The 20,584-nt window shown below is 43.4% G+C and overlaps 1 protein-coding gene across 3 annotated transcripts in view; it reads left to right on the top strand.

Annotated features, from left to right (window-relative positions):
- The window catches only part of arid4b (AT-rich interaction domain 4B), a 43,410-nt gene that overhangs the window by 12,398 nt on the left and 10,428 nt on the right, over positions 1-20,584 (top strand). For 2 of the 3 annotated variants that reach the window (XM_083988601.1, XM_083988603.1), the window contains exons 4-15: positions 3,803-3,868; positions 4,239-4,329; positions 5,787-5,866; positions 6,215-6,306; positions 8,977-9,118; positions 10,623-10,702; positions 13,725-13,801; positions 18,225-18,373; positions 18,462-18,534; positions 19,322-19,416; positions 19,553-19,650; positions 19,932-20,130. In XM_083988601.1, coding sequence (XP_083844727.1) covers positions 3,803-3,868; positions 4,239-4,329; positions 5,787-5,866; positions 6,215-6,306; positions 8,977-9,118; positions 10,623-10,702; positions 13,725-13,801; positions 18,225-18,373; positions 18,462-18,534; positions 19,322-19,416; positions 19,553-19,650; positions 19,932-20,130 — 1,242 coding nt within the window. The remainder of the gene's footprint in view (positions 1-3,802; positions 3,869-4,238; positions 4,330-5,786; positions 5,867-6,214; positions 6,307-8,976; positions 9,119-10,622; positions 10,703-13,724; positions 13,802-18,224; positions 18,374-18,461; positions 18,535-19,321; positions 19,417-19,552; positions 19,651-19,931; positions 20,131-20,584) is intronic. The other variant, XM_083988602.1, reaches the window with a different exon arrangement.

Raw genomic sequence — 20,584 nt, forward strand, 5'->3', positions numbered from 1 at the left:
TTTTAGATTTAGTTTGTGCTGCTCACACGGTTAAAACAGTGATCAGGGGGCTCCAGCTGTGACAGATGCAGATGCAGGGTCTGGCTCATCTCACCAGGTGCCCATCATGTCCTCAGGCGTCCCTCTTGCCCACAGCTTCCACATCTCCCCCCGTTGGCTTTATGCCTCGCCGATGAAGGCATCGCACGGCGCACGTAGTACAGTATCTCATTTCCCAGTGGGACTAGAGCATCTGGATAATACAATAGAGACAGATCGCTTGTCTCTCGTTCTGCTAGAGTGTGTGGGAGGAACAAAGATTGGATGCTGGCTTTTTTTTTTTTCACTGAGTCAGTGCACTATAGTTCCCCCTGTAGAGACAAAAGAGCAGCGATGTTGTGCCATTCTAGCTCATCAGCTGAAATCATCGAATGATGTGTCGTTTTTTTTGTCTTCGCGGACAAACAACACGACAAATTAAAACCACGTGTGACGCTCTCGGTTTAAATATTACGGGGCTAAAGCGCAGCTAACAGGACAGTCTTGGCTCATAAATTAATTACCATACTAATTGGCTCAGTGTGTGGTTTGCTTTTGAATAGCTGTAATGTGAATGTGGGCTCTGTTACACAAACGTTGAAACATGGCAATTATTCAGTTGTTGCTGTTGTTGTGAATCCTCCACTGTAATGAATTCCTCTTTAGCCCTTTGCTTCATTAATCTCTGTCTGCTTGTTTAACAAAGTTGATGGTTGCGGCATATGGCGCTTGTGTTCTAGGAGTGATTATAAGACTCTGTGAAAAGATCTGTGTGATATTGTTAATTATGACGATGATCTGTACAAGACAACCTGTAAGAAGTCACTCAGCACCGTGTCAGTCTCTTAAATTGAACCGTGTAAGGTACATTTTTTATTTTCAGCAGCAGATCTCTGCTCACATGAAACTCAATTTAAGGCAGTGGTTCCCAACCTTTTTTTGGCTTGTGACCCCATTATGACATCACAAATTTCTTGCGACCCTGTGATCATGTGCAGTCACGTGATCACGGCCATCAATCAAAATGTGCCAGCTCAGATATTTTTATATGCTGCATTTTATTTGAACTTGAGAGAGTGAAAGTATAGAATACAGTTGTTTAAGATTGTGTGTGGTGTTTTTAATCATAATTTTAAAAGGAAAAAAAATATCTGTATTTTTTTAAAATCAATTACTAGACATTTCAGGCGACCCCATTTGAATTCCAGGCGACCCCATGTGGGGTCCCGACCCCAAGGTTGAAAAACACTGATTTAAGGAATTAAATGTGAATGTTGGAGGGTCTTCTGCAGGTGACTTCAGAGTCGTTGTCGTGGTTATCTTAACATCCTCAATGTTTTCTAAAAGACAGTAAACTTTATCCACAAGATTTCCATCTGTGGCGTCGAATCCCAAAAGCTTCCATATGTTATTTCTGAGATGGTTTAGTGTCATTATAATCCGCTGAACTCGCTCACTAGTTCCCTCCATTTCTGCATGATGTAAAACATTGAACTGGGTCAGATCATCACAAACCAAATATTAACGTTTTATTTTTTATTTTTATCATGCTCGAAACAGTCGTTCGCTTTAAAGCAAACGAAAAGGGAGTTTGTTTTGAACGTTCGACTAGACAGCATGTGGAATCAGAGAGGGCTTCATTATGTGTGAGGTAGAAAGGAAACCGGGAGTTTCTTTTTATTTTCGTCTGAGCTGTCACAAATGCAGTCGGTGCTTGTTGTTAAGCCAAGGATCACGTCCTTTCACTGTTTATTGCCAGAGTACACCTCCGCTGTCAAAGTCGCTTGAATAAATCAAGATCACAGTTCACTTTATATCTCTCTATGAAATAAAGAGGAATGTAACAGCTCTGCGTTTACGGATTGTAAAAATACTCACTAACCATTTTGAATTTAGTCCAGTGAAACAGCCCCCAGCTCGGTAATATTTTTAGGCTTTTAGGCCAAGGGATCTGTGATATAATGAAAATAAATCCCATTTACATCACATACATTTGCTTAACTACAGCTCTCTTTTATCAGAAATAGAGTTTCATATCTTCCAGTATTTATTGTTAAGTCATAGTGGTTGCATTGTGTGTGTGCGTACAGTCACAGACCTCTGCAGATGCCAGGCTCACAGTCGGGAGGTGTTGATGCTGCCTCGCTGGGCAGCCAGAGTCGCCCTCCCACTGTCGTCCCTGTGAGGAAAGGGATTCCTTTATTCCACCGGGCAGGAATGTCATTATCTCCATAAGAGATGAAGTGCTGCTCTGGGATGTTTTTTTTGTTTTTTTCACCCTTTCTCTTCTCCTCTTATTCTATGACCCGACAATCCAGCAGCATCTTACAATATGTATTTATTTCATTCATCGCCTTGATCCCGCCGTCACAGCGAGACTCTGATTGGTGTCGCTGCTGTTGTTATATTTGAAACCGACTCGAGGTAAAGCGTCGTCTGGATTCGTTACCTGCAGGCTTGTTCTCCGAGATGGGGGGCGCTTAACATCTTTTCCTGCCCTCGTATAGTGGTTGAATTCAAGAGTAAGTCACAGTCAATAAAAGTAAAGCCATTTCTCCATGATAATTATGTTACTATTTTACTAGCGCACACTCTCAAAAATTACTTTAATTTCCCTCAGGAAAGAGGAAAAAGAAGCACATGAGCACTTTGATATAGAAGGCAGGGAGGGGCGTTTGTAATACTAAACAGCTCCTGTGCTTCTGGCGGCTCTGACACTTTTCACACATTCTTCTTTTGGAAAATCTGTGACAGTAAATGGCAGCAAGTGTCTCTGTGTGTGTATATGTGTGTGTTTGTGTGTGAGCCAGCCTTGTGGTGTCCTCTGTCACTCAGCGTTGCCAGGTCGCCATGCAGATGTGGAGATTACCACAGCGTGATCAGATTATGATCTACCATGGCTCGCTCAGGGGAGTGCTGCAGATGCACGGAAAAGGGAGGGAGGTGGGGGAGGGGGAGGGGGGGGTGCTGGTCAGTTAGTGTCCCCCTCTGACATTCACAACAGAAATCCTCCACAGTTGGCGCCAGCAGTTGCGGCACAGTTGCCAGTCGGTGGCCGGTCGGTAAACAATGCCAGAAAAGAAGCCTAGTTTCTGCTGCTGCCTCATCACACACAGATCTCTGTAGTCGCAGGTGATGGGCTGTATCTAGGGTTGAAAAGGGGTGGAAAATTTCCAGTAAATTTCCAGAAACTTTCCATGGGAAGCTAAGCTGGTGAATTTTGGAAATATTCCAAATTGGAAACTTTCCATGGGAATAATGGGAATTTATGGGAATTATTGGGAATTTATGGGAATTAACTGGAAATTGGGAGTAATTTAAACAAACTATATCCAAACATAATGAAAATATTTTGTTTTGTCATAAGCAGACATCCATGCAAAATAATACAATTAAAAACATGACATTTCAACAGATTTATTTGTGAGTAGAACTTTAACATGAATGTTGAGTAAAATATTACTCAACCTTCAATTTTGTAAATTTCGGATTTATTCCCATTTATTCCCATATATTCCCGTTAATTCCCATGGAAAGTTTCCAACTTTGAAAATTCCCAGAATTTTGCAACCCTAGTTGTAACAAACAAACCTGCCCGGCTGAAATGAGTCCATCACTATATAATCAGTGTATCACAGTTATAAAGTCCAGCAGCGTGTGCGGGGACAGCCCCCGCCCCCTGTGAAGTGGGAGATTGATGTGGCCCGGTCAGGCCTATGGGGAATTGTTTGTTTATTCTCATTACTGATTCCCCTCCCCTTGTTGCCGCCCCCCTTTCCCGCAGGTGACCTTTAAACCAGATCTGTCCACAGCTGAGGTTCATGATGAAAACATCAAAGGACCTTTAAAGGTAAGGCAGGAAGGATGGCAGAGATCGATGCTGTGCCACGGCCAGACAAAGTTGTCATAAGACACACATACACACGTTGGCAACAATTACACTTAAATTGTTTTTTTTGTAATTTTGTCTAAGCTTCAAATGATGTCACATTTTTAGCTCCGTTTGGTTTTGTATCAAATCTAATTACCCTTTTCTCTAACAGAGTGAGTGCAGAAAATGCTCAGGAGCATCGGTCAATGAAGCATTCACTCTGCAATTTAATTTCAGTCGATATGTAGGATAGGGTCGGCTTGTTATTAGGGGGAAAAAATGTGACTAGAAAATAATAGAGATTAGTACAGTGGCTGATGCTGAATAACAGCACTGGGTCTGTCAACAGGTGGGGGCTGTTGTCGAGGTGAAGAATCAGGATGGAGTTTACCAGGAGGCCACAATCAACAAGCTGACTGATGCCAGTATATACACTGTCGGTGAGTCAATAACAAACTGCCTGTTCCTCCTCCTCCTCCTCCTCCTCCTCCTCCTCCTCCTCCTCTCATAGACAGGTGCTGTTCTCCACAGTTTGTAAAACGCATGTTTGTGCACAATGGAAGTTCCTATGGTTTCAGGTTTTGCTTTTTCCTTCACTGAAGCATTATAGTGAAGTAGGGTCATCATCATCCATAGTGTGCTGTTTTTTAAAGGGATATTTCAACATTTTGGCAAATTCGCCTATTGCCATAAACCCTTTAATTACCTTTAACCTTTAATAGTCGGTGCATGTTGTTTTGAGATTGGTGGGGGAGAGACATAGGTGCACGGTATTTCCACATTTCCCTCATCAAACTAAATACACAATCCAATAACTCCAAAACACTCTCATGGACAAGTTGTGACCTGCACATTCACCACGCTATGAAATAATAATGGGATGTTACGAGACAGAGTTGTTTTTGAGGTAAATATGTAGCCGAAACCACATTTCAGACACGGCTGCTGGGTGGAGTATTTGCTTCATGTGTCTTAATGTTACATAATTATACGTTATTATTTCATAGCGTGGCTAAAAGTTGTAAGAAAAAAATCGAAACTGATTGATCTCCAGAGCTCAAGGTGATGTCTTTAAATGACTTGTTTTGTCCAACAATATTTCAACCTTCACACATTGCATTTTGCAATCACATGAAAAAGATTAAAGCAGCAAAATTCTCATACTCGAGAAGCTGTGCTTGAAAAAAATAAAATAGAGTATTAAAACTGTTGCTCTACTTTCTTGGCAATTTGTCAGTGCGAGTCTGTCAGGCGCACACAGTTACTGTGCTGGATAATCCAAAGTGTACAGTGTAGAGGCTGCTGCTCAGATCTGCAGTCTCTCAGCAGCTGTTTGTCGCTTGAGAGTGCCCATGGGGGTTTCCCCTGTCTCCAAAACACTCATCTTTTCATTCATCAGTGGGAAAACATAAAACACAAGTCACCGCTGAAGGTACATCAAGTGTTTCCTCCTCATCACCGAGTACAATCAATAATGGAATTATGGATGTGCACATCTGGGCTCTGGGATCAGTGTGACAGCTTAAAGTATAAGAAAGGGTTTTTTAATATATTTTTATTATTACTATATCATTATATAAGATAATTTGATGTGGGTGCTTAGTCTATATAGATTTGATATCAGTTAATGCATCAGATTCTTCTCATGTGTCTTTATTTGACTGTTTGTCTCACAGTGGATCCTCGAAGCTCTGACAGAGCTGTGAGCTGCAGCGGCTCTGTCACTGCCTGCTGGAGGATCTGTCTAAGCCTTAAAAAGACGAGCATAATTTGTTTTTTAACGTATCATAAAGCGAGCAGACATTTTGTAACGGAGCGAGAGAGTGTGTGTGTGTGTGTGTCGGTGGACTCCTGGCCTACATACTGCAGCCTAATAGTTTCTCTCTCATCTCTGCAGTGTTTGACGATGGCGATGAGAAGACCCTGAGGCGTTCCTCTCTCTGCCTGAAAGGAGCGCGTCACTTTGCAGAGAGCGAGGCGAGTATTGCGCCGTCCCGCCGTTTCTCGCGGCTTCCTGGAGAAACGGCTCATTTTATTCTAAGTTTTTATTTAGTCTCCATCAGTCTCACATCTCTACTCGCAGCGCTCAAATTAAAACGCTGCTCATGAATGGTCCCCATATTAGCATTCGAGCAGTCAGCTGTGAAATATTTCCAGGAAATGTAAACTGATATCACAGCCAAGTGCTGAGTATATCCCTCCATTCTGACGAAATCCCACGAGAGGAATTTCTTCAAGGTCTGCTGTATAAATCTTTTGTCTTCCAATTTAGTGTCTGACAAGGTGGCGCTGAGGCTCTGTGCTGTTGTTTGTCTCCCTCCACAGACGCTCGACAGACTCCCCCTCACCAACCCCGAGCACTTCGGCACACCTGTCATGGGCAAGAAGGGCAACCGTGGCCGACGATCGAACCCGATGTGAGTATCTCCGGCTCAGCGCCCTCCTCCTCTCCACATCCTGCAGGGCTAAGTATCAAACGTAATATATCGGAGGCGTGCGAGGCCGGCGGGAAGGGATTTTCTCTGCCCATCCACTGTCATCAGTAACAGGCTCCCCCTCAATTCAAAGTGTGCTGACAGCAGTTGAACTGAAAGATTTACTCTCATCTCCATCCCCTCATAAACAGCCCCCGAGGCCCTGGGAGAGGACAGCCTACTCGCTTATTTCACTTCCTTAATCACACCGGGCTCCTCTGTGTGTGTGTGTGTGTGCGTGCACCTGTGCATGCTGGATGGTGAAGTGTGAGCACGACACGGTCCTGCTGAATGTTATCACTTTTTTTTTTTTTTTTTTTACTTCTCCTTTGACTCAAATGTTCCAGTGGGTGTTTTATGCTCTGATGTGCAGAGTTCATCAGGGAATAGTTTTTTTCTTTTTGGCTGTGGATATAATTGTGGCTCCACTCTGTTATAAAGAGGACACTCTGCTGCATAATCTCATTCTCTGACACCCATTGCTAATGGCACTCAGGGAAAAGTCAATATTACTCTAAACATTGATGCAATATTGACTTGGAGCATTCCCAGCTGCACATTAGCACCTTGGACCAGTTGTCTTCCTGTGCACTGATAATCTTAACTGTTGAATAACAAGGACCGACAATGCGGCACAGATTTAGATTAAAATTGATGTGTTCCCCGTCGTCTTCTGTTTAAAGGAATAGTTCAATATTTTAAGAGTTTGTTTTCTCGCTGAGACTTGGATGTGGAGATTGATGCTGCCATGTCTGAACCGTAAACAATCGCGAAGCGGGGAAACAGGTAGCCTGGTTCAGCCAGGAGGTAACACATTATATCTTGTTTTTCAATTGTGAGGTTGCCAGGCAACCAGCAGAGGACCAAGAAGTCACTGCTTCTGGCCAAAAAAATATTCCCAATGGATAACCCTCTTAAACTTTGTTGTATTTATGTACATTTGGTTGTTGTGGATAAAATGGGCCTACTGTTTCCAGTCTTAGTGCTAAGCAAACCACCTGCGGCCTACAGCTGGACAATAGGGCCAAAGTGTGATTGCCATTTCATATGATGATTGATTATGTTTGATGATGTGTTTTAATCCTGAGAGAAAAGTGGATGTTTTACCATACGGCATTTTAGCTGAGTATCTCTTTACCGTGGGAGCCTGTTGTGTGTTGTGTTTTAAGATGCAGCAGATGTTGGTGACTGCTGATGATGATGATGATGATGCTGTGTAATCCAGAGGGTGTGAGCAGCTGAGGCATTAATATAAGTTTGATGTATTTCTGTTCATGATCAAGATGGATTTCCAACATCTTGTTCTGTTCGATGAGACTTAAAGAAAAACACCAAACTGCTCTGCTGACCTGTCCTCCTCACCAGCTGCACTCACTCTTCTCACTCCACACTTGTCTTGTTGTGGGTGCAGCCAAACAACACACCTGCTAAATAACTGACAGTCTGACACTCCACGCTCCGTTATCAGGGGATGTGAGGTGCTGCTTGTGAGCCAGACGGAGAGAACCCCAAGGGTTTGTTCAGCCCCCATCAAACCATTTGGCTTTCTGTTGAGTGATTTTCATACTGAAGTGAAAGTTAAAAGTTCATCACTCAAAAAGTCAAACTGCTCTTTTCATTTAGTGTCTTAAAGTGAGGGAAGCTTTTCAATAATCATTCCTCATTAAGTTGCTACAGAGCTTTGTTTATGTCTTTGATTCGCAGCTTTGTTGTTGTTGTATTAGTAGTACTAGTGGTAGCCGGACTGATTTACTGCCTTTTTAGTTTTGCCAGATTCTGTGTGTGTGTGTGTGTGTGTCTGTGTGTATACACTGTATATGCACATAGAGCTGTTCTCAGAGCAGGCCTAGCGAGGCGTAAAAAGAGGACAGAGGATCTGTTTGCCTGCTGGTGCAGCTCACATGATCCCTGGCTGTCTGTCTCCTGGCCGTAGTCGGGGCTCTGTCACTGTCAGGCAGCAGAGAGCGAGCCGGCTCATCAATACACTGATCCTAATGAGTGAGCTCATCAGTGGAGCAGACCTTATGTGTTGCTGTGCTACACGATGATAAGAGTAGAAGCTTTGCAGATGTTTTGTTGTGCTTTGGCTTCTTTGTGATGATTCCCAGCTGAGCAGCGGTTAAATGAAAAGATGATGTAAGTGTAAATCTGTATCAGGCAAAACTTCATTCTGCTGTTTTAAAAATGGAGATATGCTGACAACATGGATTTAATGCCAAAAATGTCGACATTTGACTGATTAGGTTTTGTGACATCAGACTAACTGCTACTGAGGCAGCTAAGCAAAAAAAACAAAATCTTTAAAATTTGCAAATATTCTTACTAGGGCTACAATTAATGATTAACTGAGTCATCTTTTATCTAACAGTTTAAAATGTCTGTTACACAATGTCATAAAGCCCAAAGGAGACCACAGACCCACACAGTGTAAGAATAACCGGTCTTAAATCATTTAAGGCAAAGAAAAGTTGCTAATTCTCCCATTTGCATCGCTGCAACTAAGGGCTGTGAAAGTTAATTGCACTAAACTCAGCGCAGTGTATTTAAGAACATCTACATACTCACTTCACCTAAAGCGCAGTCCACTGGGTAAACGGTCTTTTTCTCCCACAGTCAAGAAGAAGAGCTTTCATCATCCTCCAGCGAAGAAGAGGAGAGCGATCAGCGGCAGAATGAGGATCTGTTCGGCAAAGTGGTCTGTGTGGAGGGGGTCGTCACCGGAGACAAGAAGAAGACCACGTGGTACCCTGCTCTGGTGAGCTCCAGCTCTCCCTTCCCTTCCCCTCTCTCTCTGCTCTCTGCTCCATCACTGTGAAGAAACAGGGCGCGCTGCTGCCGGCCGTCTGGTGCACTCGCAGCAGCGTTTGTGCCGTTTCATCCCAACGCCTGCTTATGTAACCTCGGCACGCTGCAGGATTATGGCATTGCATTTCATCCACCATGAAATGCTAGAAATATGCATGTTGTTGCAGTGAGAATAGTGGATTTCTATAAATAAGTGAAACCCCCTCTGCAGCAGCCGCCCCGACTTCTGCAGTCTGAAGGATTTCAGAGAGCAGCCCCGACTGACTCTTATTTTAGAGGAAAAAGATCCGTCTTGTTTTCCCTGATGTGTTCGACAGCGCAGCACAGTCGCTGCTTTGCTGTTTTCAGCCTGTTCCAACTCATTTCTCTCCACCCAGCCTTAACTCTGAGCCATCGTTTGCACACAATGAAATGGTGACAGGCGTTGTTTGTTTATGTAAGTGTTAAAAGTACAAGTGAGAGAATGGGAGAGGGTGGGGAAAGCTGTCCCTTTAACAGTGTAGTCAGCAGGACCCCGCCTCCAGGGTTTGTTGTTCTTGGCTGGCTGTGGACCGGGCTCCGTGCTGCCTCCCTGTGCCGGCCCAGAGAACTGCATCACACAGTAGCCTGTCATTGTTTACTCTGTGGCCATATGGCACAGGGGTGGAGTAGTACTCTGGTAGATGTTTCACATCAGTAACAAACAGTGTGCTACACTCTCAAACGAAACGGCCCAGTTAAACAAGAGTCAAAGGAAAGTGTGAGCTCGTTCATTTGCAGCACACGTACGTCAGAAAGGGAAATGATGTCACAGAGCAAACGTGAGTCATAGCGGTCAAGTAAAAAAGCATCATCCACCCTGCGAGTGTGTGCGTCTGTGTGAGATCTCCATAACAGTTCTCTGCTGGGTCAGACCCCGACACTGAACAAGTCTCACTGTTGTAGGGTTGTCACCATACCAGAATTTCAGTAGTCGATACCAATACCTGTGAATTTCCATGATTCTCGATTCTAATTCGATACCACAATTTTTAAAAAAACAACAAAAAAAACAGAATCCATGTACCTTTAAATTCACTACTTTATTGAAAACTGTTTCAAACTGTCAAGTGTTTAACATAACTGTGCTTCAACATAGTAAACAGCAGCAGCACATGCTACAAGTGCCCCCCCCCCATCACTCCTCTCTCCTGCCTCTTTGTTTCGTAGACAGCATATTTTGTAATCCATCAGCGTGGCCTTTGGCTGAAACTACCTCAGTCATTGACTCATACTCTGACCCCCACCCCCCTCACACATACAATCACACACACAATCTCACTCACACACACACACACACACACACACACACACACACACACACACACACACACACACACACACACACACACACACACACACACACACACACACACACACACACACAGTACCACCCCATCTGACCTATTAACTTTCTCTTGTTTCCATGCAACAAGGTTATCTCCCCGGACTGTCATGAAGATATGACTGTGAAGAAGGACAACATCTTCGTCCGCTCTTTCAAGGATGGAAAATTGTGAGTCATTATTAATGTGCTAATAAAAATAAAAAAAAGAAAGAAAAGAAGCAGAGCTAGATCCATGATTAAAAGCAGATTTTTGGATTGAAATATTTGTCATTAACTCAGAAAAGAAAAGATGATTCCAGCTAAATATTTAATCAGTATCAGTTGGATTATTTGCTTTATCTTTTGAAAGGCTTTGATAAACAGATGATGATGATTAGCATCTTCACTGATAAATGACCTGAGTTTAAATCTGTTAATCAACCTTTAATGTAAAACATCGCTCATCAGGAGCTTTTGAATAAGTGATGTTTAATAGGATACATGTGCGGTGAACCTTTGCAACACAATGAAGTGCATGAATGCGTAAATGCTTGTGTGCACCCTCTGGCGCTACATTAAGTATAATATTTGCAGATCCATCTGATAACTCTCCACTTTATCCATATTCCTGCCTAACTTGACTAAAATGTAAATAAAATGTATATGATAAAATTCTTATGAAATATAAATCTCCCAATGAGATTTGAGACTTGTTGGGCTTTGTTGATTTTGTTTGTCCTCAGGCTGTTAGTTCCTGGTGAGGTAAGGCAGTGTAGCTTCCCCGCAGCCTGCCCACGGCGTGGAACCACACAGCCAGATTGTTTTGTCTGTGGCGGAGAGAGAAATAGATCCAGTCAGGAGTCTGTGCTCTGCTGGTCGTTTACAAAGCAGGCTGTAGTAGTGCACACTCAAATTAATCAGGTGTTTTCTCGCCGCTCTAAAGGACTACCTAACTGTCTGTTTGAATTCCACAGACGACGGAGCAGCCTTGAGCCTGCGCTCCTTTGTAGATATCCCGTCTAACTCATCAGCATGACCCTTAATCTGCAGCCGAAGACATATTCATAGTACAGGAAGTCTTATCTCTTGTATTTTGGCTAATAGTCAGGTGAAGGATACAGTTTGATGAGACGGATAAGATAAAGAATGATGAATCGTCGGAGAAGCGGGAGTCGTACACCAGCGGAGTATTTCCTCTCTCGACACGCCGCCGTGCGATGGCTTTTGTTGCAAATTGAATCGCACAGTAGCCGTAGCCTTCCTTTCTGCTTTGTAGCAATTTGATTTCACTCGCTGAAATCAGCATAGTGTATCCACGGGTGGACGCCAGAAATAATAATGTAAGATGTCGGAAAATCCATATCGTTGTTAATGAGATTTTCAGGTTTGTTTTTGGTTTTTTTCTTCGGCTTTTGTGTTGATGGAATAAGAAAGATGAGAGAGGCTGATCATTACTTTTACTTTGTGTGATGTGATGTATCGGTCTGATCCATCAGCCATGTCGTCTTGTGGTAGGTGACAGCTTGATCTATCGCAGGTCTTGCAAGTACAGAGACGGGTATACACTAAGACAGAAGAAAGCTTTTGAACACAGCTTATCATGTGTGTAGTTCTTCACATGTACAACACCAGCTCCAGTCTGTGTGTACGCCACTTCACTGTTCCACTCCCTTTAGCCCTCTGTGCACTCACTGTTTTCCAGCTCTTTTCCCCAAACACACACTCCACTTGTCATTGTTTGTTATTGTACTTTTTTATCATTTTATGTCAGCCTCTTCTCGTCTATTATTACCAAGTTATTCTAACTGGCTGCTCCCTGTGTGAGGTGTGTGTTTATTGAAGAGGGGTCATATCCATAAGCCACGTGACCTCCCGCCACCACGCCGGGGTCAGCATGTTGGCTTTCCTCTGGAGAGTCTGGTATTGTTAGTGATAACCATTCATGGTGCCTTTTTAAACAAAAAACAAAAAAAACAATGGTTCGGAAAAACAGTTTTTAGGCAAAACAAGGTCACATCCAGAGGGGAGACGGGAGTTGTCAGGAAGTGGTTATTCTCATTTAGTCAGATCTGATCACCGTAGTAACAATGGAAATAGACGCTGTTGCTATTTTTTCTTTTTCTTTCTGGCAGTGCCATTGACGTGCAGAGAAAAAGGAGAGCTTGATCTGTGTGTGTAGGTCTGTCACTCAAACCTTCAGTTAAACTAAACTACACATCCATGTGATGTTTAGGGCTGAAACAAGTAGCAGAGTAATTGATTGAATATTAATTAAATTCTTATCTCTGCTAGCAGCGTGACTTTGGGAATGGCAATACTGGATGTTAAGTCATTTGTGTGTGTGTGTGTGTGTACACATACATACACATACATAGAGTGGGGTCCAGAGGTCTGAGACCACACAGCTCCAGCTGTGAAGTGCTAATTAGCAAATGCTAACATGCATTTATTAGCATTTAGCTAAACACGCTGCTGCAGCCCCACAGACATACTCATCATAGTCCTGTTTTTATCATTTTAGTAAACCTCAGTAGAAAATGATCTTTGCACCATTTGTGTACGCAAGTGCATTTGTGAGCCTTTGCCTCTCTAATAACACACCAACACAATGTGAAAAATGAAATTCCATAGGAATGACGTTGGATCAAGCTGTTTATTTTTCTATCAGTTGGATTAGCTACAATGAACTGTTTTATTTAAATTCACTCCATGGCAAATCTGGTTATTGGATCGGCTCAGCTGCCCACAGATCCCACAGAAAATCGTCTCCTTGGCTCAGTAGCCAAGCCTCCGACTGCTCTCGGCTTACAAGCTCCACTGATCCATCTATCTGCCAAATCACCAGCACTTTGCCCAGCTGCTGGGAAGATGTTGCAAGAAAATGGGCTGTGAACACAGTTATGACTGTTTATGTCTGCTCATATTTTGAGGCTGTTGTTGGTGCCGTGTGTTGCAGCTTTGGAAAGTTCAAGGGCACCTCCGTCTCTGCAGGTGTTTTTAATGAAGAAAAGTTTAGGGTGGCTTGTCACGTTTACTTTCAGGACCCATTCTTTTGTTTCAGGAAAACAAAATACAGTAGAGATTGTAGAGACCTCACCTCTTTAACAGTCACATCCCAGAGCTGAACCTTGGTGTGGGAACATTCAGCTCACTATCATTCACACTATCATCTCCGAGCGCATTTTAATCAGAGCGTCTTGTGTTTTTGCAGTTACACGGTGCTGCGAAAGGACGTCCGAGAGATGAGCAGCGATTGTCCTCCGAAAGCCGACGCAGGGCTCAAACCCGGTGAGTTTAAAGTAAAAGCTTTAAAGAGGTGAATGTCACAGCATCTGTGAGCCAGACTAAGTGTTGACACACTTGGCAGAAAACGCTCAGAGAATGGGTTACAGCAAAGTAGACGGAAGAAAGAAGTTTTGTTTTTGTTCTGGGGAATGCAGTGGTGGAGAGCGGCTGTCACTGTCGAGTCTATTTTTATTTGAAGTCCTCACCAAGCTTTTTTATACAGTGCCCCTGTTTTTTCTGCCGCAGAGCTCTTACACTCTCATAATTACAGTTAGGAAACAGCTTTGTATTATCCCAGACTCGGTATTCACAGGTGGTTAACTCACAACTCGGATATTCTCCACATTACAAAAGCGTAAAACAAGCATCTGCTGAGGTGGTTAGATGCTACTTAAGCCCACCTGTGACACTGTGGCTGAACGCTCCTGCTGCTCTGCAACAATGCAAATGCTCTTGACGGATTTTCATGCTGCTTTCTCCCATTGTTTTTGTGTACAGGTCTTTTACTCCCAGAGTTAAACAGTCACAGCTGTATTAACTTTTATAGTAGAAGTAGTGTTTCTAAACCACTATTCAGTTTTAGTATTTTTCCTGGGGGTAGTCTGGTTTCATTCACTCTGCAGTACAACACATTCAGAAAGTATTCAAACTCCTGTCCTGTTCCCCCCACACACATTTTGTTGCAGCCTTGTGCTGAAGCTGCTTTAATATTGCTTAATTGTTTCCTCCTGTTGTCACTCTACTATCAATATCCCATAATGACAAAGCAAATCAGACCCTTTGCTATGAAACTTGAAATTCAGCTCATGTTGCTCCCATTTCTCTTGATCATCTGAGATGTTTCTACACCTGTTGTAAATTCAGTTGCTTGGACATTAATTGTAAAGACACACACCTGTTTATATAAGTTCTCACATATGACTGTGTATATTAGTGTAAAAACAGAGGAGCTGCCTGCAGAGCTCAGAGACAAGTTTGTGTTGAGGCTCAGATCTGTGGAAAAGATGCAAAGTATCCAAGGGCAAAATGTCCTCAATAATTCTTCAATGGAAAAAGTTTGAAATAAACCAGGACTTCACAATGAACTGGCCACCCAGCAGCACTAAGCAATTGGAAAAGAATGAACTTGGTAAGTGGGCAACCAAGAAGAACCCGGTGGTTACTCTGGCTGAGCTCCAGATTTGTGTGGAGATGGGAGAAACTTCTCCAAGGACAACCATCACTGCAGCAGCCCTCCACAGATTAGTTCAGGGTTCGAAGCCGAATGGAGAAAAGTACAGAAATATCCTCAATGAACATGATTCAGAGTGTCTCTAAGCCAGCGTTTCTCAAACTTTTTTCAGTCAGGGCACCTTTCAAAAGTGCATAAAATCTCACGGCACCCCTGTGTAAAATATAATTCAAAATGACACTGCATAGCCTAAATGTAAATGTCCTGTTTATTTAGACGGGACAGTATTACAGTATTTATGTATAGGTGCCTATAGCCTACATATGCACACACACACACACACACACACACACACACACACACACACAATAATCCGCAATGTGAGAGGAAGAGAGAAAGGTCTACATGCGCGCAGCGTGCAGGCACGCGTTCACATGAATATCCACCGGCGGTCTCCACTCCGTTGCGAACAATCAGAGAGTTTCCACCGGTGGAAGAGGAGAGAGGAGGCTGTGACTCCCCATCAATGTGAGACGTGAGCCTGGTACGACGCATTTTTTTCATAGCGTCCGGTGGACACGGACCCTACTGCTCTGAGTGCCCGTGACCAACGGCCGCGTCCACGGAGCGTCTCTCTCTCTCTCTCTCTCTCTGAACGCTGCCGAAACGAGCCGCCAGCGTGGAGTGGGGCAGGGTTAGAATAAGAAAAATAAGAAATATGGGTAGCTATATTTTGCTATTTCCTTCAGAAGTGGGCACCAGTTAGATCATGGATTTGTATTAAAAGTAGGCTACAGAAATGCTGAATGGGGTGAAAGAGCTGCAATTAGTGCCACTCAAGCATTAACGCTGCTGACCATAACATTACATCCAGTCAGGTATATTTCCCCCTCCCTACTCTGCTCTGCAAATGGATTTGACTGACAGCGCGCTGCAAACGCCACGGTTTCGGGTCTTGTCCTACTCACCAACATGCTTCGGTGCCCATAGGTTCCGACTCTCAAGTGGTTAAAATCCAGAAGTAACGGTACCGACGTACCGACCAGGTACCGACGTACCGGCCCACTTAGCACGGACTGTGTTGTCTTGTTAAATTAATATAACTTATAAATAACGTGACACACGGGCAGGACTGATAAGCTTTGCTGTTTAGCTTCCGTGAGTCGTTCTATTTTTAGCCGTAGCCGCTAGTTAGTGTGAATGCTGAAAGCTGTTACAGGTGTTCGTTAAGAGAGGCATTAATTGCTACTGCCACCGTTTGCAGCACATCATCACATTACAATGGCAACATGTTTATGTCTGTGCTCTCTGTGGCGAAGCGGTAGAGTAAAGGTTTAGTGATCATGAGGTTGTGGGTTCAATTCCTGGTTCAAATCTTGCCTCAACAACAATTATAGTGAATTATTTTCCCAGTCGTCCTCTGTTGACTTCTGATAACTTGCTTCATGTTGAAACTGCTGCTCTCAGCCTGAAATTCACAGAAATTTTCATTGTAAGTCATTCAAGCTTGACTCTCAAGCTTTCTTGGTGTTGACACAGTGTGTTTCCAACAGGTGCAGCTTTGGGCTCGTTAACTTCAGAGTGAGACAGAGTGCAGCTCATCAACAGACAACAGTCTCTGTAACTGTGTGTACACTGTGGCCTAGAGGCAGAGTGAAAGTCTACTGACCATGAGGTTGTGGGTTCGATTCCTACCTCGGTCAAACATTTGTATGGTGATCACTGCTTGCACTATTTGCTAATTCTGCAACAGTGTTCAGCTGCTTTCAGCAGTCACACCATTTCCATTCTTGGAAATGCTTTTTCTAGTTTAATGATAACTTTCACAGTGACTTTTCTCTAGCGCGTTTCCCATTTCCCATGAGGCTTTGCGCCATTCTACAATTTAAGAACGAACAAACATTGCTGGTTATTTTATATGTTTGGTCATGAAAGTTCAGTTATATCTGAACAAAAAGAATTAGATAAAGACAGGAGGCTAAACAAAAATCATTTAGTAGTCTGGATTGATTAGAGTCTGCGTCACTATCGCAACCATGAGTGAGATGTAAAAAGACAAGAAGTGGTATAAATAATGGTTGGACTGTTAACATCAATTAATTCAAGGAAACCTTGAAGATTATCATGAGAACATGATTGACTTACATTAGCCTCACTGAGGCTGGTCATAGAGGCCGCATAATCGCGCAGGGCAACCTGCTCGCTGGTTCGCTGGAGCATATTGGCTGGGCGGCCGACCGGGAGATTTCCTGGTCGTCCTGATAGCCATTCCACAGCTGATATATACATATATATATATTTCAACTCTGAGCGCTCTGAGCGCCGCAACAAAAAAAGGAAACTTTGATAGCTTTTTTCCGAGCTCCATAGGATCTGAATGGAAAGTAGACGGTGGACACGGCCCCTTTGCATATATAAAGAGAATGTATTCTATGAAATGTCAGAAGAGGTATTTTTTTCACGGCACCCTTGACGCAGTCAGACGGCACCCCAGTGTGCCGCGGCACCCACTTTGAGAAAGGCTGCTCTAAGCCCACACATGAGGGAGACACCACTGTGTGCGTCCTTCAGCGGCCCAGCTTCAGCCCAGTTATATACATCTCCGGAGAAAACTCAAGCTCCTTCAGGTTGGAGACCACTGGTGGACAGCAGCAGTGGTTTCCAACCCAAGAGCTTGAGAGGATCTGCTGAGAAGAAAGACAGAAAATCCCCAAATCCAGGTCTGCAACATTCATTGAGTCACACCCAAGAAAAGCAGAGACAGTACTCGCTGCCAAACATGCTTCTACTGTGTACTGAGTAAAGAGTCCCAATGCTTCTGAGAGCTTCTGTCAATGTGATATTTTGACTTTACCTTTATAATCACTTTGCTAGAGTTCTGATTTCGCTGTGTCATTGTGGGATTTTGGGTGTTTGGTTGATTGATTAAACTACTGCTAGAAGATGTTATGAGAGAAAATAAAAGGAACGCCTTAAAATTAGAACATTGAGTTCTGTTGATTAGTTTATTTTTACTTGAAGTATCATGTTGTTTATACTTAATGTACAAGATGTGAAGAGCAATCTGACTCAAACATCTGTTGGGGTCTTATCTCTGTTTATTTAGCCTGGAAATAGTTCTGTCTTTGAAAAATCATACTGCTTGACTTCTTTACGAGCTGAGTTTTCCAGATAACGGTGGCAGGAAATGATAGGCAGCGCTTACTGTGTGTGGTGAACACACTGTGATGTATATATTCTGTGGGCGTTTGACAGCGCTGGATGCAGCCTTGGAGTTCCAGCAGCAGCAGGTCGTTCCCAACACCTGGAAGACGGAAGTGAAAGAGGAGAGTTCCAGCAGCGAGGAGGACGATGAAGACGAGGAGGAGGAGCAGGAGGAGGACGCCAGCGGCGAGGAGGAGGAGGTAGCGGTGCGAGCCGTGCCGTCTGCTCTTATCTCTGCAACCTCAGTGTAAGAAAAGCGCCTCAAACTGTCCTGTTTCCTGTCTGCAGGAGGAAGTGGAGCCGTTCCCAGAGGAGCGGGAGAACTTTCTGCAGCAGCTCTACAAGTTCATGGAGGACAGAGGTGAGTCCACACTGCAGATGAGGACAGACACATTTTGTTCCTCTCAAACGTGTATGCGGGACGCTCAGGGCTCTGCTATGAAAAATAGGACGGATACAATATCTGTTTTCAGATTTTTGTCCCAAGTCTTCAGCTACACCTCATTGAACACTACAGCTTTTACATTGTCTAGTTACCTAAGTCTAATGGTGTGTATGGTGTGTAGTGTAATCTTTTTTTGTGTGTTGCTGCTTTTCATTAAATGTTTGAAGAGCAATAATGGAAAGTAGAAATTCTGAAGTACCTTTACTTGACCCGACTATTCATTTTTATGCTTTTTTATTTATCCACTTTAAGTTAGAGGGGAATTTGATTTGATTGATTTTTATTTAGGGACAATGTGCACTTCCATTAATCACTTTTAAAAAGAAAAAAAAATGAAAAGATGGGTGCACTAGATATAGCACAGAGCTGGTTTCCATCTGTAGCCCAAATTGTGTTTATCCACTGCATTTATTTTGTAACTTAAGTTATTAGTTATTATGCAGATTAGGATTTCACACAAAAACATGTGATCAGACTATATAAAGCATAATGAACTGCTGACAGATATTTCATTTAAAGGATGTAAAATAGGTTATTTTTTAAAAGAGAGCTTTGACCTCTGATACATTTTCCTCATAACACTTGAAGACTGTAGTTCAGGGAGCTTAATTAAAGTTTTTTTCCAGAGCTGCCTCACTCCGTCTAATTGCACCTGTGTGTCCACCATGTCAACCCTCTCTCTGTGTGTGTGTCTCCTGCACAGGAACCCCCATCAACAAGCGGCCCGTCCTGGGCTACAGGAACCTGAACCTGTTCAAGCTCTACAGGCTGGTGAACAAGCTGGGAGGCTTTGACAACGTGAGTGCCGCTTCTGACAGCAGTTCCTCTTAGTGTGGCTCCACGCGAAGATGAACGGTCTCTTAGTGTCAAAGCTTGTCTCGTTTGATGTTGACTGACTGCGCAACTGTCTTCTCCCGTGTCCACATTTGAGCAGATTGAGAGCGGCTCCGTTTGGAAGCAAGTCTATCAGGACCTGGGGATCCCTGTTCTCAACTCAGCCGCCGGCTACAACGTCAAGTGTGCTTACCGCAAGTACGTACAGGTGCTGCTCCACAGCTCCGCAAAGCTTTTACCCTGTTTTGGCAAATGCAGCTTTTATTTCCTAAACTGACTTACTTTACTATTTTTTTTTGTATTTTTAATACATTGCCTCCTTTTTCTAGCAAATTCTACAAGAACAAATTGACTTTTTTATCCTTGCATTAACTCTGAGCGGTGCAGGTTTGTTTGAATGTGCTCATAATTGAGAGGAGCATTAAAGTTACACTAGGGGATGCTCTGCCTGTCTTGACGAGGAATGTGTTATCATACAGGTACTTGTATGGATTCGAGGAATACTGCACTTCCTGCGCCATCACGTTCAGAATGGACCTCCCGTTGAAGCAGGCGCCCAAGGCGGAGGTGAAGCCTGAGGTGGAGGCAGCAGGAGCAGCTCCAACATCCTCCAGCTCAGAGGAGCAGAAACCCAAGGTGGACGGAGAGCCTAGCAGCGCACAGCCCGTAGTCTGCAAGGTACATGAATAATAATCTTATTAACAATTACTGTTATTAAACAATGTGCTTCTTTCATTAGATATTTATCCAAAGTATGTAAAGGGATAGTTCAACATCATTGCCATAATCCCTATAGGTTTAGGAGTAGGTTTGTTACCTTTCATTGTCGGTGCAAGCTTTTTTTAGAACGGCGGAGCAGAGCCATGAGCTATGCCATGGAGGCTCATGGGATTTCTTGGTTTCCCTCATCAAACTCATCAAATACACAATCCAACAATTCCAAAACGCTCTCGTGGACACGTTGTGACCTGCACATTCACCATGCTATGAGATAATAACAGAACGTTACAAGACAGAGTTGTTTTAGAGGTAAATTCATGCAAAACAGCTGATGCACGTTCCTGTCGAGGGCAGTTTTTCGGCGAGCAGTCTCTGCATTTGCCTCAAAAACAACTCTGTCTCGTAACGTTCC

Source organism: Trachurus trachurus, assembly GCF_905171665.1.
Source record: "Trachurus trachurus genome assembly, chromosome: 15".
NCBI lineage: Eukaryota > Metazoa > Chordata > Actinopteri > Carangiformes > Carangidae > Trachurus > Trachurus trachurus.